At 45.5% G+C, this 27,398-nt stretch overlaps 1 protein-coding gene across 2 annotated transcripts in view; it reads left to right on the top strand.

Annotated features, from left to right (window-relative positions):
- Clstn2 (calsyntenin 2) overlaps positions 1-17,108 on the top strand; it is a 583,465-nt gene extending 566,357 nt beyond the window's left edge. Inside the window, exons 12-18 of one of the 2 annotated variants that reach the window (XM_060385459.1) lie at positions 109-332; positions 3,350-3,520; positions 3,825-3,970; positions 4,085-4,208; positions 4,856-5,040; positions 7,001-7,210; positions 15,773-17,108. In XM_060385459.1, the coding sequence (XP_060241442.1) occupies positions 109-332; positions 3,350-3,520; positions 3,825-3,970; positions 4,085-4,208; positions 4,856-5,040; positions 7,001-7,201 (1,051 nt within the window). In that variant the 3' untranslated portion in view covers positions 7,202-7,210; positions 15,773-17,108. The remainder of the gene's footprint in view (positions 1-108; positions 333-3,349; positions 3,521-3,824; positions 3,971-4,084; positions 4,209-4,855; positions 5,041-7,000; positions 7,211-15,772) is intronic. The other variant, XM_060385458.1, reaches the window with a different exon arrangement.
- The last annotated feature ends 10,290 nt before the right edge of the window (positions 17,109-27,398 follow it).

Consider the following 27,398-nt stretch of genomic DNA (forward strand, 5'->3'; position numbering starts at 1 on the left):
CGGGACACCTTGGCAAAGACTGGCATTGGCAGTCCCTTGCCCGGGGCTCTGGGGTGGATGGTTTAAATCATCAGCTGGTCGGGGCCGTGACTGCAGATGTCTTCCCAGGTGCTTTGGGGAAGATGTGTGCATCAGCATCCCTGATGTGGATGCCTACATCATGGTGCTGCAGGCCATCGAACCCCAGATCACCCTCCAGGGGACAGAGCGCTTCTGGAGGCCTGCCGCCCAGTTTGAAAGCACCAGAGGAGTGACCCTCTTCCCCGACATCAAGATTGTGAGCACCTTCGCCAAGAGTGAGGCCTCGGGGGACACGAGAACCACAGGCACAGGTAGGGAGGGGGCCGTGGGGAGGGTGCACCTTAACTCAATACATCTAAGTAAAATGATACTCAGGACGACCATTTTGCTCGGGTATGGCAGGATGATATACAACAGGAAAAAAAACTAAACAAAGCTGGAAACAGATGGTCAGTATGACAGGGATAGGCGGCTTAAACAAGTGAAGCAGGAAGAAAGACACTCGTAAGTGAAAAGAAGTGACACACAGATTTGGCAGTCTCCATATAGCATGACCGTGGCCATGTAAGAAAGAGATGACCAGAAGAGACGATACTAACAGCATCGTCCTCTGAGAAGCAGGGAGAGAGACGATTTGTTTCTGCTTGCCTTCCCTTTAATGTGGCTGTAAAAAATGTCCCATCGTGTGTATATAGTATTCCTACCATTAGGGAAAAAAGCTAAAGGTGTGCAAAGGATAGAATCTGGCTTCAAATTACCATACACACAGCAGGAGGTTGGGTCTCCCTCGGCAATATGACTAAGCTCTGGGGCGGGGAGGGGGCCACTCCCAGGTTGCTATTCCCACCAGTTTCATTATTAGGACCATTGCTGAGGGAAGGATTAGTTTCCATTCTCTGCTGGGAAGAAACACGCAGCTACACAGAAAGCTGGAGCATATGCTGGGGGCAGACCAAAGGAAAGGAGCCAACAGGGAGGGAAGTCTGCTGAGAGGAATGGAAGGAAGCCTTCCTTTTGCTGCTCAGAGGGACTCAGCCTTGCAGGGCAATGCTTGTTTGAGAGCCGCTGTCCTTCGGAGCTTCTTTGGAAAGCACAACTTCAACCCCCTCCCCATGTCGAAATCCAATCCTAATGATGTGCTGGTACCAGTAGGCCCACGTCCCTGAAGAGCCGCTTCTAAAACAGTCCCAATTACCCACCGCCTTAAACCACACTGGTTCCCAGTGATTGCGTTCTCAAGGGGCAGACCTCCTGAGCACCTAAAAATAGTTGGTATTTTACACCTGGCCAGCCAGGGTGGTTTCTGAGCTATATGCCAAGGTGCATTAAGTCATGTGACCTTCCCTCTTCTGTTATCCTCATTTGTGGCTAAAATCGGACTGAAAAAGGAAGGCCTGCTGACTTCAGTGGTTGCAGCCCAGGAGCGGGGAGTGTTGCTGCCGCTGACACCAGCACACTGGCAATACGAGAGAAAGCAGTTAAATGTGGGTCCACATTTCACCTCCTATTTATGAGAGGTGCATACAGAGCATGCAGCCCAGTGCCCGAGAGCTGTTATTAGGACTTCTAAATTTCTACACTTGCTGTTGAAATAGTCGTTTTTACGAGAGTCTTAAATGAGCAGGCTGTGTTTGCTACCAAACCGCAGGGACAGGCTCTCAGGTCACCTTCTGCCCCCACTGATGTACTCCCATTTATCCATATGTATGCAGGAGCACATACGTGCATGCATATGTGTTTTGCCATATGCATCTGTGCCACCTAACTTTTTTGCATCCATCTCCGTCCTGACTCCTGTTGGTTGATGGTTTGCAAGTATCTCTGCATTCAACACCACCTCTGAAAGGTTCTGCCCATCACCACACTGACTGCTGGACTGAGTTCATCAACTAATCTATAGACTGCCAATTGCTGGTGCTTCCCTCCAGCTCAAGGAAAGCGCCAGCAATTGTTTCTAGCTCTTAGTGGTGATTAACTGTCTGATAAACCAGAGAAGGAAATCCTGGAGGGCTCAGCTGTGGATGATTCCCCTCGGAGCTCGTAACCCGGCAGCCCCTTCAACAGTGGATCCAGGAAAGTAGGGATGGAAGATAATGCCATATGGTAGGATATGATGGCAGCCAGGACCCCCCCCCCCCCGCCTGGTGTGATTCTGCCCTATCATGAGGAAGGTGACCTAATGTCACCTCTAACAGAGAGCGACACCTGGAAGAGATTTGAAGTTGCACCTTCACTGCCATTAATGGGTGGCCTCAGTGTTAATAATGTAGATCATTGTTTTTTTCATATACTGCTAGTGACACATGGAACCATGTGGTTAGGTAACAGAAAAAAAAAATAGGCACACAGAAACTCTAATAACTACTTAGGTACCATTGAATTTTTTAATTAAAATAATTATCTCATCTGTTGAATGTCTTTTAAAACATTTTTGTTTTTGTAAATACCAACAATATTTGAAGGCATGGCCATAAAGGTTACGAGTGTCTGAATTATAGGGTCAGAACAATTCTGCCCACTTCTTTGATCAACTATTTTCCCAGTGACGGCTTGTGGATAATGCCAGTGTCTATTATGTTTGCGCCGGGCTGGCACACGGCACACATTCTGTAAGCAGCAATCGCCTTGGTCTTAAAATGGGGTGTTCATTTAGGATGCCAAATTGTCTAACATTCCAATGCACAGATATTTCCTTGAGAAATTTGGAGGCATAGGATCAGGCAAAGACCACCAGACTGACAAGCCTCGCCATTGTGCCCCTCTGGGAGCATGTGAACTAATTCATTTACTCGGATTTATCAATTATTAGCTTTTGCTTATGTCTTGATGACCCATTGATGGTTAGTAAATGATCCATCCTTATTTGAGCAAAGCATGAATGAGAACTGCTGCATGGCACTTCCTGTGACACATTCTAAAGAGGTTTCTTCCCTCGAGATCCTCAGAGCCTGATGGATGCGCGAGCATGCACACACACACACACACACACACACACACACACACACACACACACTATGTCCACACAGAAAAAGCCACTTAGCTCTCCCTAAATGCAAGTTATAGCTATGGCTTATAATGTCCCTGATGACTAGAAAACTGAGTGGCATGTGGCTTCTCAGTGGCAGAGTGGGTTTGAACTGTTTACTTCTCGCCACTAATTCATGCCACCTTCTTGAAGATGGCCTGATGTCTGAGCAATAGGCATGGCTGATAGGCTGCACAACCCCTTCTCCTGACCCACCTGGATCTGCAAGCAGTAACAGAGGAAGTGTCATGGTAAGCAAGAGCTTTTCATGCTGGTGTTTCTCATATACCCATCTTTCTACAGCCCCCAAATCAGCAGTCTTGGAAGAAATGCTACACAACTTGGATTTCTGTGACATTTTGGTACTTGGAGGGGACTTGGATCCAAGACAAGAGTGCTTGGAGCTCAACCACAGTGAGCTACACCAACGGCACCTGGATGCCACTAACTCTACTGCTGGTTACTCCATCTATGGTAAGACCCCACCTAGCCCCTCTACTCAGCGCTGTTCTCTCAGCAGAAGAGAGTGTCCAGGCTGTCCAGGAACTAGTGACTGTGATAGCTGGGGCTGGGGGTGCTTCGCACAGTCCTAGGGGTCAAGTGGAAACTCTTGTGTTTCTAGACTTCACTTTCTAGAGTGACTCCAGCCTCTGGGAAAATCGTCCCACATCCTCGCCCCTGGGGAACCTGTAGAAACTAGTAGGATGATTTCACTTTTTGATCGCAGAAAATGCTTCAGCTGCATTTGACAGACAGTGGGTGTGGTCTCTCGGTCCAGGTGTGGGGTCCGTGAGCCGCTATGAGCAGGTGCTGCATCACCTTCATTACCGCAACTGGCGCCCCACTTCCCTTGAGACCCGGAGGTTCCGGATCAAGTGTTCAGAACTCAATGGCCGTTATACTAGCAATGAGTTCAACCTGGAGGTGAGTGTATCCTGCCGTGGTTAAGGAAGGAAGGCCTGAGCCACCTGCCCATTCCTTCACTCGTTCGGAGAATTCTCACAACCACCTACTTGCACCTCTCCTTGCTCTTCCCAGGTCAGCGTCCTTCATGAAGCCAGAGTCTCCGATAAGGAACACGTCAACCACCTCATTGTTCAGCCACCCTTCCTCCAGTCTGTCCATCACCCTGAGTCCCGGAGCAGTATCCAGCGCAGTTCAGGTAAAATAGTTATACTGTAGCATCCAGAGATCCTCAGAGGAAGAGGATCCTGCCATGAAGAAGCCACAAACCCTTTCTCAGAACACTCTTGGGTTCCACAGGGAATCAATCAACTAAGCAGGAAGTTTCATACAATCAATAATGACAGAGCTTAATACAAAGGGCTGAGACAAAATTAGGCTAGTCATTTCCGGCCCAACTCGGGAACTTTCCGTGAACCCTTACATGCTGACCATGTTCAAAGTCCTCTGCCCATGCCTTTGTTTGAACGCTTGCCATATTGTGTCACCATCTGGTAGTGCTTGTTCCTAGCAGACTGTATAGTGCCTGACTTTCGCTAGAAACTTCCATATCATTTGAGGAGGGAAACCATGGGTAAAAGAGAATCCTCACTTACTGAATGCCTACTGCACCTACGTAGACTCTCACAGAGTTTTATTTCCCTTACTCTTCACAATTACCATAGCAGAGCGAGTATAACATTTGATAAAAGTATGCCCCAGACACCGTGAGGTAAGGACCCAGAATCCTACTGCTGGGAAAAGGGATGGAAGATTTTATCGTGAATTTGGTTGGATGTTCTGTCCTTCAGAAGAATGAGATGCATCTTGAGTTATCATGTTCTTTGGATTCTTTTATTGTTTCAGTGGTCCCGAGCATCGCCACGGTGGTCATCATTATCTCTGTGTGCATGCTGGTGTTTGTTGTGGCCATGGGTGTGTACCGGGTCCGAATTGCTCACCAGCACTTCATTCAAGAGACTGAGGCTGCCAAGGAGGCTGAAATGGATTGGGATGACTCTGCACTGACTATCACCGTCAACCCTATGGAGGTGAGCTTTGGGGAGAAAGAGAGACAGAGAAAGAGAGAGAAGAAAGAGGGAGAGAGACAGAGATATGAGAGAGAGAGAGACAGAGACAGAAGAAAGAGAGAGAGAAAAAAAGAGACAGAGAGAAGAGAGAGGGAGAGAGAAACAGAGACACAGAGAGAAGAAAGAGAAGAGAGAACCTCTCTGGGATGGGATCATCTCTGAGTGGGGTGCTCCTCTTGCTAATCAACTTAGTTATTCCTCTGTCTAGCTCTAGGATCTGGATTCCTCCTAGTCTAATGAGTCCATTTCCAGTGATTCTCCCATCTCTGTGCCTCGTTAGTCCTTTCAACATGAACAAGCCATATTCCTCTCTGAACTGTGGTTTCTAATTTAAAAGCTGTGAAGCACTCCTACCCCACAAACATAACTAGAACTGTCTTAAAGCAGCCAGTCATTCAGTAGCTATGCCTCACCCCTACTGCAGTTCAGAGCTAACACTTAGGAATTCAATATTGAATTTCTGATTAGCTAACAGTGCAAATTAGACGGCCCACGGAGTTCACTTAAGGGCTAAGAATAAGTTAAAACAAAAACGCATCGACAACACCTGCCACTTAATAAACTCCCCGTAAGCCAGACCCTGTACCAGATGTTCTGTATGTACCAGCGCCCTGTGAAATGGGAAGTATCGCCCTCATTTACCAAGGTGGGAACTGAGAGAAGAGTTGTATCATGTTCAGATGCAGGCAACCAGCATTTAAACTCAAGGCAGCACAGTTTGGAAGTTCACTTGATTTCAGTTTGCCAATAACCCCCAGCAGCCAGCTATGACCACACAGGGGCTCTGATCAATATATCAGCCTATCATTCCTTTTACCCACGGGTGCTTAGTGTGGAAGACACAAGCCCAGAGAAAGATCAGGAAATGTCATAGGGAAATAGAAGAGGCGATCATTGCGTGCCTGGTTCCAGTTTTAACAGCAGCTCATCTCCTGCTCCCGTTTCACAGCCTGCATGCTAGCATGGCTCAAGTTCTCAAAGCATGCTGGTGTGGGGCTCCCTGCATTTCCATCCTTAGAGGGCTGAGCTTTTAAGTGTGAGAAGCAAGAGGGATCTGAGCAGCAGACAGTAGTGTGCCTCAAGAATGTGTGTGTGTGACCTAGTAATATTAGCTCTTGCTGAGGCCTCAGTGGGTAGAGTTTTGGGGGCTGGCCATGCGAGGAAATACCAGTCATTACGGCAGACTGGAGTAAGGGAGGCCTTGTAGAAAGGATATGGTTTGGAGGCAACAGTGGATAGACAGAATGCAATCTAGAGAGGCATGTCGCAATGCAAGGCAACGTATCACCTCATTATCTGAATGCCAACTCAAAACATAAATCCTGAAAAGGGATGTTGCTGGAATCACTAGAGGGATGGAAGAAGGGAAAGTGGAACTGGAAAAGATGGGGTGTGGTTTTAGTTCACAAATCATGGCACACGGGGCAGTCAGTACAGTGAGGGGGTGAACACTGGGCTTTGCACAAGAATAGTTTAGAATGATAGCACACCTGCATACCTGCTCCTTGGCATAGAAGACCGTCAACTTCCAGTGATACAAAGTTTCCACGTGGAAAGGTGTCCAAGATTAAACATGATTCTGCCCCTGGAAAGCAAATAGTTAAGAACCTGAAATTTCCATTTAAAGGGTCTGAAAGATTCAGGAAATGATGCTGTGAATTTAAATGCCCATCCATCGTGGACACTAATGTGTTACCTTGATCATGTGTCTTGGGATTTGCTGCTATTTTAGACCCTTATCGGACTTTCTGACTTTCCTCTTACCAGGTCTCTTTTTCAGAGATCCTATCTCTGGGGAGAGTAAGGGGTTTAGCTTTAAGTGGAATGAACGGCAAGAATCTTAACCGTTTGCCGCCCATAGCTTCCAAGTGGCACCTGCTAAGTCCTTGATGCATACTTCATTTCTCTCCTTGGGGTCCAGAAACATGAAGGATCAGGGCGTGGGGAAGATGAGACCGAAGGAGAGGAAGAAGAGGAAGCAGAAGAAGGCATGAGCTCCAGCAGCAGTGGCTCTGATGACAGTGAAGAGGAAGAGGAAGAGGGGATGGGCAGAGTCGGACATGGGCAGAGTGGCACCAGGCAAGCCCAACTGGAGTGGGATGATTCCACCCTGCCCTACTAGTGCCCACAGGTGTGCTGACCAGCCCGGGTGCCCCTTTTGTAAAACCCAATCCAATGTATGCCCAAGCCTGTCACACTCGCCTCTGATTTCTATGACAGGTCTGGGAAGGCCATCAGCTTCCTGGAATCTGCCCTCTATGCTTCGGGCACTGCCTAGGTCCTAACCATGGGGCAGTTCCAAGAGCCCAGTGACACCATCATTGATGACTGCAGGGAGGTTACATTGTCCTGTAGCCCTCACTTCTTCACCCCTGGGCTCATCCAAAATCCTGCCACCCAGTCTGCCAAGTTCTGAACACCTTGCTCTTTTCTGCAGGGGAAAAGCTCCGCCTTTATGTCACTTACCACCCCTAGGCTCAGCGTTTTCAAACTCCCTGGGTTGTAACTCACTGTGTATGTACTTGACTAAGTAGCCTTTCTCCACCTACACCAGCAGGTCCTCCCTATGCTGGGTCTCCAGGTTACTTTATACAGGGAAGGCAGTGAAATCTCATACACCTAAGATTTTAGGGCTTAAGAATGGAAAGGAAAGTCTTTGTTGAGGCATAATTGAGTTTCCAGGGTAAGGCTCATAGTATATGTGTATATGCACAAACAGACTCACACATATACACACACACACACACACACACTTCCTAACTTGGAAAGCCTTTCTTTTTACTTCGTTCTGAGACTATATCGGTATATAACAAGTACAAAACCAAGAATTAGTTGGCCTTTGCCCATAAGTAGACTGTGTCCTCATCCTAGGGCTTGCTGACCAGCCTTCCAACCTGTCTAGGGAATGTCTAAACCCATGTGGCTGCCCAACCTAGGGCTGTAACCATGCAGAACCACAGGGCCCAGGAAGCACTTCATACAGGTACTGCTCAAGTGACAGCTTAGGCATGGTTGTTACCAGGAGCCAAAGAAAAGATGGATGGGGTGACCTAGCCAGGCTTCATGATCGATAGAAAGCTGCTTTGACCTGGGCTCGGTATGGCTATACTCCCCCTACCCCCCAGATAAAGACAGCTTAAAGGTTGACAAGGCTGTCACCACCCAGGCTGTGGTCCCACATCTCCTGTGTTACTGTTTTCTCTTGAGGAAGTAACATCATTTTCAGATGTAGTAGAACAAATACGGGCTCTAGCAGTCTGAGATGAAAGTTAGGACATTTAACTGCAAGGAATTCAAAGCATATTTGTAATAATAGCAGCTGCTTCTTTCTTCTTCTCATAAAAGGGGGATGCTTTGAATAGAGGGCAAATATATCAAAACCCTAATTTCTTGTTCTTTCTTCTTATTTTAATAAGGACGACTTTTCCATCTCTTATTCCAACGCGGCCACATCGGAAGGAGAATTGTTGCTATAGTAACTAGTGGGCAATCTTTTGTGGCCTAGAGAATAGCAGGCAAGAATTAGGGCCATTCTAAGAGTTCCACGAGGCTTTGAGGACATGTTTGTTTCGAACACCTCAAGGTCCTCTTTGTTCCCAGTCTGTGTAGTCATCTCCATCATCCCACTCTGCCCTGAACGGGCTTGACCCTGGTCCACAGTTGGTCTCTCATCACATTGCATTCAGGTTCCACTGAATGTTGAATAGTCCCTGTGACATCCAAACAGAGCATCCAGGGAGTGATGACAGCTGATGTCCTCTCCTCCTCTCCTCAGCCCTCCAGGCAGGGAGGATCCACACCAGGTCTTTGCAACCTTCAGTCTGGGGAGATCTACCTTATGCTGTTATTTTTTTTTTTACATCTCCTGGAGTGTTCTGTGCATATCTTCCCCGCTTGAGCCTACAAATAATCCTGTGACATATTTGAGAAAACAGTTATTGGGGACATTTTTGTGATGAGCAAACCGAAGCTCCTAGAGTCAGTGTCCTGCTCAGTCATCCCAAGGTACACACTGCCTTCTGCTCCTGGTCTATGGTTCTACTCATCTTCATATTAACATGTGTTTCTGAGCACCCACTATGTGCTAAGCATTCTACAAGCAGCAGTGGGAATAGGATGAAGCTGAGAGAGACAGACCTTCCCCCACAGAGGACTTTATAGTTATAGAAGAGACACTAGCAGGCATGGAAATTACACAGGAGGAAAGAGGAGGAAGCAGCAGAAGCCGCTGGAAGAAGAGGAACACATTCACCAACTCAACCAGTGCCCTAATTCTTTTTTTCTCCTTGAAGAAGCTCTAGATTTTATATTCACTGAAAGGAAATAGACACATCTCCCATGAATTGCCCCAATCAAATCCCCCCTTTTCTGTCAGCCTATTTCTGCACATTTACAGGGGGAAAAATCTAGAGGATGGGTTAGACTTCAAAATCCTATTATTTAAATAAAAAGACATTCTTCAGTCAGGCATTTAGGAGCTACTGAATTCTCCCCAAATTATGGCAGTAAAGGGAACACTTTGTATGTTTAAAACCAATCCTTTTTGAATGAGATTTTGATTGCAAATATTTAAGTCTAGAGTTTATGAGAGCACTTTGCTCTGGCTTTTCTGTTCCAATTGGGTGGAAGGCCGCTCTCATGCCTCCAGGGCTACCTCTTGTGGCTGCATTACTCATTTATGGTTGGGTGATCTGTTTGGAGTATTAGTAGACCTTTATGTTTTGTGGTGGGGGGGTGGTAAGAGAAGAGGCAGATGGAAGTTGGGAAGCATTTGGGTAAAGCAGCCAAGATGTGTCGGTTCAGGAGGCGTTCGGTGACTGGAATCATTTGGCAGGGAAGTGATGGTGATAACAAACCAAAGCCTTTCTCCCCTCTCTCATGGCACAAGGTCAGTCTGCATGCCATCTCCGAAGCTGAGGCCTCTAAACAATGACACTGAGACAAAAGGTTTCTGTCCTGTTCCCAACACTCACTTGGTTACCTTGGGTAAGGTGGGGGGACATTAGAACACAATGAGTTTCATCAGGTATCCAAGTGAGTGGTAGGGAATGGCCTATGCCTCCCACCAGACATTCTGACAGAGTGCAAGCTACTGACCACACTAGCATGTTCCAGTCCCCATAGGATGGTATTTTGAAACCAAAACTCCCAGATGACCCTGACCCCGACCCCATGTGACCTCTCAGAAGGGGTGAGCCAGCAAGCAGAGGCAGCCTCAGCCCCAGGAGAAGCGGTGGCTAGTGTGGTCACCGGCTGACAGTCTCCGGTAACTCGGAAGAGAGGGAGGAGGAGGAAGAGGGTAAGATTAGGAGAGACCAGCGTGGAGTGGGTCCCACCAGTGGAGTAATGCCATTAAACCCATCGAAGAAGTGTCTCTCAAGGGAGGCTGAGTGTATTCTAGCATGTTTAAGCAAATCCGGTCAGTCTGACCAAGGCCCCGAATCACTTAAGTAAAAAAAAAAAAAAAAAAAAAGAAAAAGAAAGAATGTGATTTCTGTGGCAGCACTTTCCGCAAGGACTTTCTCGAATTAACCAACTGTCCTGCCATGTGTGGTTTAGACCCAAGTCGCTGAAGTTAACAAGCGAATGTGTCATCCGGGGACACTGTGACCGCCACTGTAAGAAAATAATGCCCTCTGCCCATGTATCTCATCAGCAAACTTTATCTGGACCCATCTGGAAAGAAAAGACTTAGGGTTTGGTAGCTGTTTTGGTTTTGATGTTAACTCTACTAAATTCTGCCTTCTGGCATAAAAGCAACTACATATGATAACCACACACACACACACACACAAACAACAACAACAACAACAACAAAAAACATTCCAATTAGTTTGTCCATCTACTTTCCAGTAAAACTGATCTATGATACTGGAAGAAAAAAAAAGAGGCAATTTGAATTCGTTGAATTTTCATGTCTTAAACCTTTTACTCTCTTTGTTTCTCATTTTCCACAGAAAACTTAGCCTGTAAGACTAAAAAACTAGCACCAGGCAGATCCATGTGAGGCAGACTCTTCCCCTCAATACACAGAAAGCAGGCCCCCTCCCCCATTTCCCAGGAGAAAGCAAACTACATCAGCTCTCCCATCCATCAGCTCCCTAGTGGCCATTGCCTTGAATTGAACAGCTGGAAAATTCTAGGCTCTTTCATTAAAGCTCTCTTAGATGTTCACAGGAGATTGGAGAAAATGCAAAATAAATAAATAAGCGAACAAACAAAATCCCATTTGTTATTTTTGAATTGATGAAATCAGACAAATATTCCTAAGGATTAGATGCCTGGACCCAGGGAACTGGCATTGAGCACCGACTCCCTCCCCTGCTGAGGCAAGAAACTCCCTAGGCTTAGCACCTTCCCAAGCAGGGCTCAGGCTGTCATGATTTCTAAAGCAGGAGTGTTCATTATCTGGGACTGATTTTCATTTCAGCCCTGCTCATGTCTTTGCTCTAAAAATGATCCTAAAGACTTGTGGCTGTTCGAATCAATAGCAATACAATCAGCAGAAAGCCCTACCCAGCACACTTCAAAATTAACATCCTTCTTGCCTCTATGACTCAATATTAGCAGCAAAGAAAGGAGCGCTTTTTTCTTAATCATCTCCCCATTTAAATTAACCAGATAGGCCTTGCAAAAATTGTGAGGGAATAAGTCTAATCCTTTAAAGGAATTTGTCAGAGAAAAGTGGATGATGTTCACCTAACATGTGGCCTCGGGGTGGGGGTGAGGAAGTGGATCCCAGAAGCCTGCTGCAATGTTCCCCGGGCAGGTTGTGATGGTACAGGTTTCTCTATCAGTGCCAGACATTTATCGAGGCAGATAAGCCAAAGCCCTTGGCAAGGTTTAGTTTTCACATCGCCACTTTCCATTGTCCAGCTGTAGGCAAAAGAAATGAGGAGCGCAAGTTTTGAAGTCACCTTCAGCACCCTCATTGGCCTGTCTTTACTTGTTTTGACTTTATGCATTTATTCAGCATCAGATTCCTTCTGACACTGGTTGGAAAAGGGGAGTTGGTTTTACAACAGCTACGGATTAGAAGCCAAGCTTGACTCTGTCCCGTGGTAGCAAAAAGAGACAGAAGTCACTTGCCCTAGCACATCAGAGAGCAATCACAGAGCAATTGTGTTCAGTGGGTTGGTAGATGGGAGTCTCTGTTTGCAGCTGTGTTCAACAAACTCAGCCAGTCCCTGCCAAGCACCCATGCATGCTTGATTCTCAACCAAGGAACAGGGGAAAAGAGAAGGATGGCATAGAGCCTTACCTGTGAGGATCCCCTGGTCTTGTAGTGTCAGGGGTTGTCCACAAACAGTTACGACTATGAGGGGCAGAAGTTTAGGGTTAGGAAAATTGCCTTGCAGTCATCCCATTTTCCATCAGGTGGTAGGCATAACCTTAGCAGTGCTGAAAAGCCTCCGTGAACAGACGGGGAAGATCTTTAGGAGAGTGAACAATGTATTCCTAAATGCTCCTTAGTTATTACGGCTTAGGTCACTTCCAGAAGAAAGCCTTTCCCTCTATGCAGAAATAATGATGGGCTGAGATTTGGTGAAACTAAGACAGAGGAAGACCTTAAATGGTGGTGGGCAAGTAGACCAGGCAAGTTATGAACAGTGGTTTAAGGGGCTTGGGGCGGAGGGGCTGACAGTTGAAGGAGGGTTGCAGTGAAGCCACCCAGCCCTAGGGAGGCCACCTGCCCTGTTCCCGTCCACTGAGCAACATCCTTCAAAGCCATGTTTTTTGTTAAAGCAGCGAAACTGCAGCAATGAGCCTAGACAAGTACCAAGGCTGCTTGGCTCACAGCATACAAGCTGGAGAACAGGGTCATTCAAGGACACTCCCGAGTTACTGCAGTAGTTCATTTGTAGTAAGACCGGGGAATGCAGTCACAATTCAGACACTAAATTGGATGGGAAATAGATTTGCTTCTTTTGGAAGGATAGTAACACATGTTACTAAAAGTAGGAGAAAGAGAAAAAGAAGAAGAAAAGCCAAAACTGCAGCTTCATCTCCAGTGAAAATCTCATTCCTGTAGTCTATGTAGGTACCAGGTTCCAACCATTGACCCGGGAGAATTCCCAGACACCTGAGGTCTGATTTATGGTATAAGATCTATGGTGTAGTCACCATAAACCTTCAGCTGGGATTCCTTGGTGTTTTATCAGTCACTGTGCCTGTGACCTAAGTCTAGCCTCATATTGGGATCTCAGGGTCATGATCAGACGTCAGGGCACGAAAGAGGAATGGACCAGAGCAAGGAGAACCAGTAAGGTTGAGTTTCTACAAACCCAGTCCCTGGCCTGCTCAGAAACATGTCCCTCCTGCCAGACTTTTTACTGGGCCCCCTAAGGACTCTAAAGAAAGCCTGAGATCAGCTCAGAGACCCTGTTGAGAATACACATCTCTAAGAAGCTAGAATCTGCCCCCCCCTTTTTTTAGTAGAAGAAAGGGGAACGAAAGAACAGAAAAGAAAATATAGGACATGCCAGTTATTCACCTGTGAGAAACAGAAGGAAAACAAATAGAGGATTGTTTCTTTTACAGCCTGGCCTCTCTGAGTAAAGTCCTTGCTGACACCCTTCTTCTTCAGGACTCTTATTGGCAGGTTTGTTCATGCAGGACAAGGAGATGGTTTGTTCTTGGGGCAGGAGATCAGATCCAGCCAGGATAACAGAGGGGCTGAGTGAGCACTAGAACATCATCCCTGAGGAGACCATACAGGAATGGGACACATGATGGAGGCCTTGAGCAAAATATGTGAACTGGTACTGCTGAACCATTGCTGTGGCATACCCTGAGGTAGAGCCACACGCCAAGAGCTATAGTCCACCTTCCCGGGTACCCTAGAAAAATAACTATGGAACTAGTATAGACCCCCAACTCTCTCTGTCTCCACTTGCCACCTCCCCAAGGCAAGAAGAGTAACTGATGTGTCCCAGGACCCTGGTCCTTCTCTAAGGTTGTAACCAATGTGTCCCAGGCATGGGCTCAACAAATTGGATCGAATAGAATCCGAGAGATCACCTGGCCTCAGAGAATGAGTATGGTTTAAAGCGTTAAGATGCCCTGATGGAGAAAGACTCCTCTAACCTAGTCTTGTGTATAAGTTGTCATTTGTAAAATTAGCAGAAATGGGAGAAGAGTGGAGAGGGGTAGGGCAGGTGACGATATCTGTGCTTCCTCATGGAACTTCATGGGAGGGACTTGTTTGCTCTGAGCCAGGAGCAAGGGTCGCTAAGACTTGAACCCTACTTGTTTCACGCCCGTGAGTTACAGAACTGGGGGGACGGAGCCTAGATCGGTTAGAGAGCGCAGCTCTTGGTTCGTGTCCCGCCCCTTCTATCAGATATACTGTGCAAAGATGCATTGGTCTGTGGCTGAGTCCCCAACAGTCTAATGAGAAGAGGGCAGCAGACAGGAGAGACTCCAGAATGCAGATGGTGTGCATTAATCACAGGAACAAAATCATGCTGGCTTTAATGTCTGTTTTCTTTTATCTGGGAATGAAAATGCACCTCTGTTACCTGGACCCTTTCCTTTCTATTTAGCATTTCAGAGCGGAGGTGGGACACAAACACATACCTATTGAGGGCTATTTTTCCCCCAGCAGAATGAACTGTCAGAGAAAAAGAAGAAAAAGAAGCTCAGAGGTGATACCTATTTGCAAAGACAGAATCAACCCACAGTTTTTAGGTCTACATTCCAGCACCACTGTGGAAAAAGGATCAGTTGCGGGTGGGCAAAGAGGACTGCCCTCTGGAAGTACTCCTTGGGAGCCCAAGAGTGAGGGTGCAACTGGATCCATGGGTCACATAGCTAAGTAAAATGTATACATACATCTTTAGAGGCAAAAGTGCATCTATCCTGGCCATCAGGGAATGGCGGGGTGTGGCTCTCACCACCCCCCACTCTCCATGATGCAAAGGCGCCCTGGTGGGAGTGCTGATGGCGTTCCCACATACACTCCAGGGAGTAGAAATAGAGCAAAGGTTTTAGAGAAAGGACATTAGACTTGGCACCCAGGTGAGTCATTTGAAAAGGAAGGGAAGAGATATTGAAAAAGATGGTGATAGAAGAGCTGGAGAGTGAACTGGAAGTCGATCAGGAGTGAAAGCATCAGGAGCAACCCGAAAGCCAGGGTACTGCTCTGTATTTAAATTTGCATTCATGTGTGAAAGGAATCATGGGTAAATGTAGCCATGTGACCATAGAGACAATCGCTGCAGTAGCTTTACAAGTCAGAGCCACTGGAAGCGGATGACAGATCAATCTACCTACCAGGTTTCCAAACTCATCTGCTTCCAAGAAAGAGCTGATGATGCCCTGAGCTGGACAGCCATGTCAGGCAATTGGAGAAAACCAGATGGAGACTAGAAAGAAGAAAGCTTATATGGAAGCCAGCTGTTCTGAAGGAAACCCATAGAGTGGACCTTGTTATGTTATTGCATGGGCAATGTAATGTCTGTAAGAAAGACTCAGAATGATGTGATTGGGGTATTAGTTTAGGAAATTGAGTGTTAAGTATAAAGTACCAGACCTAACTAGGTGAAGGGCTTCTGATAATATATATGTATGTACATATATAGAGATATCTATAATATGGAAGTAAGATATAAACCAGAGAGGTCATTAGTCCCAACAAATTTTAATTCTCCTTTAAACACCTTAGATTATTCTTACTGTTATTTGCTTTTAGCTCTCAAAGCCCTGGGAAAAGTACCTGGAACACAGCGGGAGTCATAAACTTTTGGGGGTGAAGCATCCATCCTTTCCCTTCTTGGTGAAGACTCAGTATATCACTAAACTCCAAACTGACTGAGCCGTATAGATGCAGGTTGACCACACACACCTCTCGTAGTGTAGAGAAACCTATGTGAATTCCCATATGCTGTGCAGTAGTCGGACAGCAGCTGACACTGGGCCTGGCTCTCGGGGCAGTGAACAGTGACAGTGTTGCACACATTTAGAACATATCTGAATAACACCCACGATGCCGTTCCTACAGAGTCTGCCCAGCCTACCATTGTCTCTGCCTTTCCCTAAGCACTTGACAAATACTGTTCGAATCTATCATCTTCAATCATTAATGATGAGACTAAATATAAAGGTTCTAGGTGTAGCCAATCTCAGGCCTTTCTCTCCTCCCACCTCTGGATACGAACGCTGTCACCACTTTAAAACCATGTAGGAAAAGCCTGTTTGTTCCCCCTTCCTCAACCTCAGTGCATGGGAAAGGCCCAAGATAGGCCTTGCTCTCCTGGAGCCTCTCTGGAGTTCACCCTACAGAGAAAAAATAGCCACATTCATTGGAATGTATGGAATCACCTTCCGCTTGTCCTGACTGGGCAGTAGCCGTTAGGTCACTGAGGCTGGAGTCTCTTTACCAGGATACAGCTTCACCTGGCTACTATCCAGCATGTTCTTGGCACACAGCAGACTTCCGAGCCTCTTGAGCTGCCTCCAAGAATTAATTTCCTTAGTCTACAAAATGTATTTATTTGGTAACTACGTTGTTACTGTGTGTGTGTGTGTGAGTCTGATACAATGCAAACCTTGAAATGTCTTATTAAAAGGACTTAACGAATTCATAGAAAATTGAATCTAACTTCCAAACATGTTGTTGGTCAGTAAAGTTGCCCAGTCACAGGGGACCAGAGAAAAACCTTTTCTCCCACCCCTTTCCTTGGCACCCTCTTCCTGCCTAATTGTGCTACTAGATTCTAACGGATAGAGCGAAGGGTGCTGAGAGCATTCATGTACATAAAGATTTAAGGGGAAAATAACCTCTTGGGGAACCGGTTGAGTCTCCTCCGTCAGCTGTGATCTTATCATGCCTGAATCCCAAACTCTAAATTTCTAACAACTTCAATTCTTGCAGTTTCTGAGTGATTTGTTAAGATGCCTATTCAACACAGACAGATATTTATTTTCAGCCTTGGCTTGTAAATGCCTACAAACTGATTCATGTTGGTGGTCGCTACAACACTTCTGTGAATTGGTGAATAAATATGATTTTAGAATTTCACAGTAAAGATGACTTCCGAGAGTTTTTATTATTCCGACATGTGGTGGGACGAGAGGCTGTGAGCTGCTTTGTCTGGGTCAGCGTCTCTGTGTATATATGTATAGTGTGTGCATACTATATATATATGTGATATATATGACTCATTATGTCCAGTTCAACCCTCTTAATTCCCAGAAAATCAACCATCTGGGTCCCAAACATTCAGGTAAGGATCCTATGAGGGACGTTACAAATTCAAATCACAAATGACGGCGGAAACTTTTAAAACACCAAAGATTGGGTAACTTCGGCTCCCAATTTTGTAAGTTTCGGTTTATACAATCTTTGTCCCATGTGCCTGGGAAGGATATTAGGACAAAAAGAAGCTTCTGGTGGAGAGATGTGCACTTTATAACCAAGACTTCCAAACAGGAAGTATCCAGGAATAATATATTCCCAGACACCCACCCTACAGTGACCCACTGCCTCCAGCCCAGCCCTCTACATTCCCCAAACATCAACCAAATAGCACAAGCATCTGGGGTCCCAAACATTCAAATAATGACCCGGGGGGGGACACATCACAAATTCAAATCATGACAGAACCATCAGTGACACCGAACATGACAAGCAAACTGCTGCACGTCACAAGAGGCATTCCTGCTTTCCTAATGTTTTGTAGACATCTGCGAAGGTCCCATCCGCCTTCTCGTCCATCCCTTGCCAGCATCCTCTTCTCTTCTTCCTTCTCAGGTGGATGTCAAAAACGATGTGCTTTTTCTTTTCTCTGGGAAGAGCAGCTTTATCATCCTCCCTTCCTCTCTTGATAGCCTACCAAATCCCACCCCCAACCCCCACCATCCTACAACAGGGTACAGATTCTCCCAACACAAACACATCATTCATACACTCCGCATTGTTCCCACTCGATGTGAAACCAACACATTTGTCATGCTGGATTATATTTTCTCTTTTGCATCACAGAGTTAATAAAGAGACAGAGAAGCCTTCGGTTGCTGAGTGGTCCTTTATTGGTTCACCTTGGCAACTTACACATACACTTGCCCTTCTGTTTCCAGGCACCTTAGTAAAATCACGTCCTGGTTATGATACCATTATACCATGAAAGGTCTCACTGACCTTTCATTTCGTTTGTACGATGTTCATGATAGAACCTTAGTTAAAGCATTCTTGTGATGATTAAGTGAGATAACATGCCTTTCAAATGTCTGCCTCAGTGTCCAGACCTTTGGGTACCCCCTAAGTAAATTTCACCAAAGTAATAAGGAGTGTGGGTGGGTCACACCCTCATCCACTCAGATCTTTCTGCATCCCTTCCCTGTGTGAACTCATTCATTCACTGGGTGATGGGTAGCCTCCTTGCCTTCTCAGTGGAGACTGCGGGAAAAGAGGAAAGGAGAAGGTCAATGAGGTGATGTATACACATTTATATGGATTTATTTGGGACCAAGGCTTTACCAGCATTTTCCAATCTAATTCTCTCAGTGACTTGGGGAGAAAAATACCCTCATCCCTGTTTCATAAGTGAAAAAGCTGAGCCCAGAGCGAGCAGGTCTCCTGCTCAAGGCCACGCAGCTGATGACACCTAAACGTGATGTTCTGAGTCCTGTGCTTGTCCCACTTTGCCCTGTGCCTGCCCGCATTGAGAAATACCAGCTTTTGAAAGTCTGTTGTTGCCTTTGCAAAAGCCAGACCTGCAGGTGCCAGAGCTGATGACACGCGCTATCTCCCTTTCCAGTGCCTTGGACTAAACCCAGCCCCCCAAACACAGCACGTACAGCATGAAAACCCCCTGGTTAAATAACTACAGTTTCAAAAATTAAAAAGAATTGTGTTAAAAATGTAAGCCAGGGAGTGACTAAGAGCCAGCAGGAGAGCGCACGATGTGAAAATACGCACTTAGAAACTAGGGCAAACATGTCTCCTCTCCCAGAAGAACAGTGACACCAGAAAAATGGTCTCAGAACCTTTGTAGACCCCCATGTCCTGGCACCTAAAAGTGTTCTGGGGACCTGGACACCTGGGGACCCAGAGCAATGTGGAGCCTTCACCCGCTTATCTAGCCATTGCCCAAAGATGCCCACAGCTCCTCCTCACAGGGTATCTGTATTCACAGAGCAGTAGAGAAGGAAAAAAAAAAAAAAGCAAATGGTCTCATAAATAAGCGCACAGTTGCACTTGCTGTGAGAGCTACGATGAAGGCACATCTGGAGCCACGAGCAACATCTGTGGAGAAATACAAGAGAGTTCACAGACTCTTGAGATAATAGCGGGCCTAAACCCCAGAAGCCTCCAGCAGCGGCAGACAATAAACCAGGTCACATGCTCAGGAAGGACCTTAGCCTTCTTTTCTTCTCTACATTTCTCCCCTAGAGGCGTTCACTCCACAATTCTCCTCTCTTTCCCCCAGCGCAGTTTGTCAAGTCTCACCTGGGAGTCACCACCTGAAGGCACTACGGTGCGTGTTGGTGCAGGTGTAAGAACCTCCCACCTGGACACGGATTTTTATCACTCAAGGCTATGTTGCTCACCTGCTCAAGTTGGCTCTAAGACCTCAAGCCCATTTGGAACTAACACTGCATGGCTCCTAACACTTCTCATGAGCTACAGAGAGCTCCTAAGTCTTGCCTTGTGGAATTTTGCAGTACTAGGCTCTTCCATGTGTTCATCAGATTTAGCTAGACATGGGGTAGGAGGAGGGAAACTGGATCACAAAGAAGCAGCTTGCTTCCTGGAAAATGTGGCTGTTTATCTACAACACTGGTGATGGGCAGCCACGAGCTGCCTCTGACAAGACTTTTAGACACTAGAAAGACTGCACTGTGCATTTTCCTTTTGTGGATAAATGATAAAGTAACATTTCACTTTATACAAATGCATCACTCTGTCACTTCATAGAAGAGGGCTTTGGTTCTAAAGGGCTCTCCGTGAACACTCTCTCTTTCCCAACAGCTGCTAGAATGTGATCATCAAAGCCTACTTCTAACACATTTTGACCCAAACACAACTTGAAGCAGATTCTCTTACTCGCAGGAGCCTCCCACTCAGGAAGTGCATTCAAGTGGAGTAGGAACAGTTCTCAGTAGCAAGACCTCTAGTGATAGATTTCACAGATGGGCAGTCTCTCTGGGCATCCAGCACACATAGACCAGGTTTTGCTGCCAGATTTCTCAAATCGTTTAGTAAATATTGTGTCTAGACTCATGAAGGAGTGAGGTATCCCTGCCTGTGCCTCTCTGGGTGCAATAAAGAAGACATACCTCTGGCAAGAATAACAAATGTAAGGTAACAGTTTCCAAACTGTGTGCTGGCTGGGATGAGGGAGCAGGCTGAGCCTGCACCATCAGCCCCACTGGGAGCTTCTGCAATATGGACCACTGAAGGATTTGGCTCTGTATACAGGAAGTCTTAACCCAAGACAGATGGCTGAGAATGTATTCTTTTGACATAAACGCTCCCTGGAGAGAGATAACAGTCTAGCTTGGGTGTGTTTGCCTCCTGAGTGAGAGGCATAGAATGAAGAGAAAGCCCAAGGATGCACCCACTCAGAACCATGCCATTTATGCGTACATCATATGACCACAGAACTTACATTCTTGTATGAAAAATGCTTCTGAAATATTATATGTCTGCTTTAGGTAAAATCAAGTTCTTCAGAACAGCCACAAAGTTGTTAAACTAATTTACAGAAGTCCTATTTTGACTAATACAGAAGAATGATGAGGCTGGAGGAGGTAAGAGAGGATAAATGAGAGAGGGGGACAGATGGGTAGAAAGAAATCAGGATGCCGTTCCTTTATAAATTCAGCTGACTGTAAAAAAGAATTTACAATTCAGAAATGGCAGAAAATACTCTAAGGCTTAAAGCCATCGGTTTAACAATGATAGTAGGCATACACACAAAGGCAGGGAGAGAGAGAGGTGTTTTTAAAAAAGAATTAGCCACTCTCAAAAATCCTCAGTTAAAAACTACACAGTTGTTATATAATTAAAGTGATCATTCAAAATTATCACAAATACCTGAGCATATGTGTGAACGAGACAGACACAGAGAGACAGACAGACAGACAGCATGAATGAGGAAATATGATTAATTAAAACCTAGATGCTCTAACAGAAACCAACACACCTAAAAGTATTGTTTAAGTTCTTTAGATATCATTAGCAAAATCTATAAGAGATTGTTCGCCAGCTAAAAGGAGACCACAATAGTTCTTCAGAACCCAAAAGAAAACTTGATAAAGAAAATTGAATAATTCACAGAAGGAACATGAGAGATTAAAAAGCATATGAAATAGTCTCAAAGTCATTGATAGTTTTACAAGTGCAAATTTAGCATCACACATCCATCAGTATTGGACAACCTGGAGAGACAGTAGTGACAATGGTGGTGAGGCCCAGAGACACTTATGCACTTCTGATGAGAACAAAGCTAAGAACAATGGGCTCCAGAACCCCAGAAATTCTCTTTGGACAAACCATGAATAAATGACATAACATAAATTTCTATGTCAAGGAATCTGGGCAGACAGGTAATGCGTTAGAGTAGGTTGTGCATTAAAGGTGAAGGAGAAGATTCTAGACTGACACACTGAATGTCAATTTTCTGTGTGTCCTGCTGTCTCCTCTTTCAAGACTCAGAGCCTCATCTTTCCAGCTCCTAGGAATTTCCAGCTGGCTTCTCTTCTATGTGGCCTGATTCCTTCTGTTCTTCCCAATGGTCAGTTCTGAGGAGATTACTAATAAACTATCTTCATGCCAGTCTCTACCTCAGAGTCTGTTCAAGGAAAGCCCAACATTGGAAACAGTAACATGGGCAAATCATGTAAACATATTGACAAAGGAAGAAACAATGATAGTGATAGATGTGACAGAAGGAGTTCTAAGCCACTAGTATTAATATAAATTTATAAGTACACATGAAGCTATACACATTCTAAAAAAATGTATACATATAAAAGACAACATCAATACACTGAAGAATTGGGTAGGCAAGGGAGAATAGGCAAATAAGAATGGGTCCTCTAAGAGAGACCACTCAAGTTGGTTGGGCCAGGCATTGGTTGGCCATTCCCTTAATCTCTATCTTGTAGAGAGGGTAAATTTTAGGTCAAAGGTTTTGTGGGTGGGTTGGTGTCCCCTCCCTCCACTGGAAATACTGCCTGGCTAGAAAAGGAGGCCACGTCAGTCTCCACACACTGCTAGGAGTCGTGGCTACAGTCACCCTCATATGCTCCATGAGCTTACCCTGTCACAGGTCTCCAGCTTGTCACAGAGATGCGCCCCAATATGTTTCCCTTCTCTCATCTAGCCCTCTCACCTCCTACCCTGGCTCTCCTCCTACTTTATCCCCACTTATTTCCCCTTTCAATCCCTCTCCCAACCAGTTTCCTCTCTATCCATTTCCAAGGTTCATTTTATTTCACCTTCTGGGTCAAGCATTCTCCCTTCCTTAGAATACTCTCCTTGTTGCTTAGCATCTTTGGGTCTGTGGATTGTAGCGTGGTTACGCTGTACTATATGGAAAATATCCACTTACAAGTGAGTGCATACCATGTGGTCTGGGTCTGGGTTACCTTGCTCAGGATGTTTTCTAGCTCCATCCATTGGCCCAATGTGAAACCCACCAATGAAAGAAGGCCAATCCCTGGCAATATTGATGATACTCTGCTATGCTTGCAGAGAGGAGCCTAGCATAACTGTCCTCTGAAAGGATCTAACCATCAGTGGCTCAAAACAGAGAATGAGAACCATGGCCAAACAATAAGCGGAGCTCTGGGAATCAAGTGGAAGAGTTGGAGGAAGGATAGTGACCCACAGAAGACAAGAACTCCACAAGAAGACCTAAAGAGTCAACTAACCTAGGCCCATGGGTGCTCATAGATATTGAACCACTGTCCAAAGAGCGTGCATGGACTGGACCTAGGCCCCCACACCTATGTAGCTGATGGGCAACTTGGTCATCATATGGGTCCCTTAGCAATTGGACTGGGGGCTGTCTGTGACATAGACTCTGTTGTTTGCTTTTGGATCAGTTTGTCCCAGCTGGGCTGCCTTGTCTGGCCTCAGTGGAAGAGGATGTGCTTTAGTATCTTGATGTGTTGGGGTGGGTTGGTATGGTGTGGAGCTCTCCTTTTCTGAAGAGAAGGGGTAGGGAATAGGGGAAGAGGGTGGAAGGGTGGAACTGGGAGGAAATGAAGGAGGAGTTTTGATAGGGATGTAAAGTGAATAAGTAAGTAAATTTTTAAAAGAGAGAGACCACTTATGACAATGGAACATGAATCAAGGGGTTCAGCCAGTAAATCCTGTTACAACCAAGGTGGAAATTAGTACAAGTTCTAGTTGATGAAATGGCAGGTAGTTCAGGACACAAGACTGTATGCAGAGACAGCAAGGGTTTCCACGGCCTTTATATTAACGGTATTAACAAAGGGTAAGAAGTCAGGCGCTGCAATCCGCTTCCTTTTAGAAAGATCTAGAGCTTCACTCAACCCAAGAATCGCTACGTTTCCAGAACAGCATTTGGCTTTCAGACTGACTGGTCCTGAGTCACAGTATCCTTGAGTCTGCCCCAGGTGACTCATCAGAGCAAAAACTGACCGGAAACAGTTTGCATTCCTGCTTCTGTGACTGCTCTACCTTTAACAGAGTTTAGTCTGGTACTCGTTTAATTGCGATATTTCTTTAGCAAAACTATGGAATGGAGACATGTGGCTCCATGCCTCTAGATGTCAAACACAAGCAGCATTTGCTATTAACTGAAGAATCTGGTCTCTGTTCGAGACTTGAATCAGCTGGGTGGCGATGACAGCTGGATCTTCACCAAACCCCCTTCCCTCCTCTTTCCTGCAAGCTTTTCCCTTACCACAAGGCTGCTTTTTCCACGTGGAACAAGTGAGCTCTAGACTGTGGAAGTTGCATGGGCAGGAGTCCACCCATTCCTGCAACTGACCTGTGAGGAGAGGAGGTAGATCAGGGAGACACTTTTTTTGTGCCCTCCCTTCCTGCTGTCAGACTGTTGAAACAATTAACTCAAAGACTTAAAAATTTTCCTGGAAATGTCCTGCTAGGAGAAGGAAAAGGAAGAAGCCCTCCTGCTTCCCAGGAAGAGATTTTTACATGGTTTCAACAGCTGATGAAACCACCTTGAACAAAAAATACCTGAGACAATGATAGATCCGTGATGGGGGTACAGGTTCACCGGATAGCTAATTATACTGAAAGGGTCAGACTAACTTTGTAACCTATATGTCTTTTAAAGCCTATAGTTTTGAGTTTTAGGTCCAGGTTAAGCTAAAGCTTCTTAGTAGCTTTCCAGAGAATGGAGGAATGTGATCCTATCTGTGAGGACAGATATATAAAAAGGCAAGCAAGCAATGACCTTCACTCAGCAAAAAGAATGACCAGACCCTTGTCTTCGAGATAGTGTTTCTTAGCAACCAACCCAGACGGCCTCAATCCTTCTGAGTAGCCCCTGACCTCCAGCCAAAAGCCCGCAGCCCTGATCTTCAAGGATGAGCTAACCACCCCCACCTTCAATTGCAGCTGCATCCACACTTGGTAGGACTGGCCAAGCTTGAGCACCTAAGACTAACCAATTATCTTACTTTATAGCTTCCTCATCCAATCCTAAATTGCCAAGACTGCAACTTCAAATTTCCCACACTTTGTCTTTTAAAAACCCAAGGCCTTTGTCTCCCGGTGCCACTCTTTGCTGACCTGCAGGGGTGACCCCATTGCACAATGGTTAAAATAAACCTCTTGCTTTTGCATTGACTCCTGGTCTGTGGGAGTTCCTGGGAAGGGCGCAATCTTGAACTCCTGAGCTGTGAGACCCCAGGTCTTACAATACACACCCTTAGCCCTCTATTTAAAACCCCAGGTCAGCACCCCAAAGATACAGTCATCACTGGAGCCCATTATTTGTTCCTCTTCTTAATGTGTCCACATTCAGCACACCTCCTCCTTCTCTTTTCACTGTTGTCTCTCTAACGTACTGGGTACCAGTGATCTTGCCTAGCCTTTTGGAGCGGCTAGAGTGCAGGCTTTTATCCTGAAAGCTCCAGCAGTACTCCAAGATCTGCCTTTAGACACTTCCTGTAGATCTCTTTCCCTTCTGCCCATTGGCCACAGAGCAGCATGTGGCCTGAGAAGTATCAGTCGGCAAGAGATGGGAGTTCTCTTGGGAGAGCCACCTGGCTGAGGCTTTCATAGGAGCAAGTCCCAAAAGAATCAAGGCACATCCTTCCGGGCTAAACTAAGAGAGGCAACAATTTAGAGTCTGGTAACCATGGTACACTGGATACACACTACGGTATTTCCTTGGATAAATCTGTTTGCATCTGCCTGCCTTCCCCTGCCAAGTTACCCAAGAGTCCTTCTCATTTTATGCAAAATATAACCATGTGTCACCTATGGAAGATGATCAAATTGAATCTGAGAACAGTCTAGCATATTCTCTTTATAGATAAAAAAAATTAGAACAGGAAACTAACTAGAAATTGCTTTAATGTTTGGATGTGATATTTTATTAATTCTTTGAGAATTTCAGACAATATATTTTAATCATATTCACCCCTAACCTTCCCAAGACTCCTTCAAGATTTACCTCCATCTCTCCAGCACCATCCCGAGTTTTATGTAGACTTTATTTTATTTTATTTTATAAACACAAAGTCTAGTTTGTGCTGTTCATACACTCTTGGGTATAGAGCCAAATGAACATAGTTGTCCTATTAGGGGCCATATCCTTAAAGAATATTGATTCTTCTTTCCCCAGGAATCATCAACTATGCATATGTCATCAGTTAGGGATCAGGGATCATGACTGTTTCCTGTTCTACTCTAGAATATTGACTGGCTTGAGCTCTTGTACAGGCAACTCACAGCTGCTGCGAGTTCATGAGCACAAAGTCTAGAAGATACTGTTATGTTCTGCAACACTCCACCTGCATCCTGCTCTTACAATAGTTTTTTCTTTTCTTTTCTATCATTATGATCCCTGAGCCTTGGCCATAGAGGATGCTAGACATATCTCATTTGTGGTTGATCACTGGCATAGTGCCAGTTGTCAGTTTCTACCTTAACCACTGTCCACCGCACAAAGATAAGGTCTGAGAGCTACTTTTACCTGATAAGGTCTGAGAGCTACTTTTATTCGTGGGTGCAGAGATACAAATGTAAAAGGAATTTTAATAGTATGTCTATTTAACAAAACCATACTAGTAGTATGTCCATCCCCAGGACCTTTAAGGTCCCCAAACATGGGTTCTTGGCTGGATTAACAGTAACAGGGAAGTGTAGAGTGGGCCGTGAATGCAAGCAAAAAATTGTTGGTTACCCCCATAACAATCATGTCACTATTGCATCCATGGAATGTCTTGCCATCATGGCCATTATTGTAGTTCACAAACTTCACAGCTGGGTAAGATGGTGACATCCCCCTGCCCGCCTTCTGCAGGCTACCAGCACTTTTTGATTCTATGAAAGCAAGCCAGCATGGACAAATCTTCACAGTAAGTATAAATTTTATTTCTTCATGTCCTGTAACCAAAGTGAAACCACTTTAAACATTACTTACATACATACATAGGTATGTAAGTTTTGAATTATCTAAGCAATTTTCTTTTGCCAACTGTCTGTTCACGATACACTCCACTTTCTTTTTTTTCATATTTTTTCTTTTTAAAATTTATTTATTTTTGTATTAATTACAGTTTATTCACCTTGTATCCCAACTGTAGCTCCCTCCCTCATCCTCTCTCAATCCCACCCTCCCTCCCTCTTCTCTACCCATGCCCTTCCCCCAGTCCACTGATAGAGGAGGTCTTCCTCTCCTTCCATCTGATCCTAGATTATCAGGTCTCATCAGGACTGGCTACATTGTCTTCCTCTGTGGCCTGGTAAGGCTGCTGCCCCCAGCAGGAGGAGGTGATCCAAGAGCCAGCTCATGAGTTCATGTCAGAGATGGTCCCTGTTCCTATTATTGGGGAATCCTCTTGGACACTGAGCTGCCATGGGCTACATCTGTGCAGGGGCTCTAAATTCTCTCCATGCATGGTCCTTGGTTGGAGCATCAGTCTCAGAAAACACCCCTGTGCCCAGATTTTATGGTTCTTTTTCTCTCCTTGTGGAGCTCCTGCTCCCTCCAGGTCTTTCTACCTTCCCCTTCTTTCATAAGATTCCCTGCACTCTGCAAAAAGCTTGGCTATGAGTCTCAGCCTCTGCTTTGATACTCTCTGCAGGGTAGAGTCTTTCAGAGGCTCTTGTCCTGTTCCCTGTTTTCTCCCTCTTCCTA

The sequence above is a fragment of the Meriones unguiculatus genome, chromosome 6 (assembly GCF_030254825.1).
Source record: "Meriones unguiculatus strain TT.TT164.6M chromosome 6, Bangor_MerUng_6.1, whole genome shotgun sequence".
Taxonomy (NCBI): domain Eukaryota; kingdom Metazoa; phylum Chordata; class Mammalia; order Rodentia; family Muridae; genus Meriones; species Meriones unguiculatus.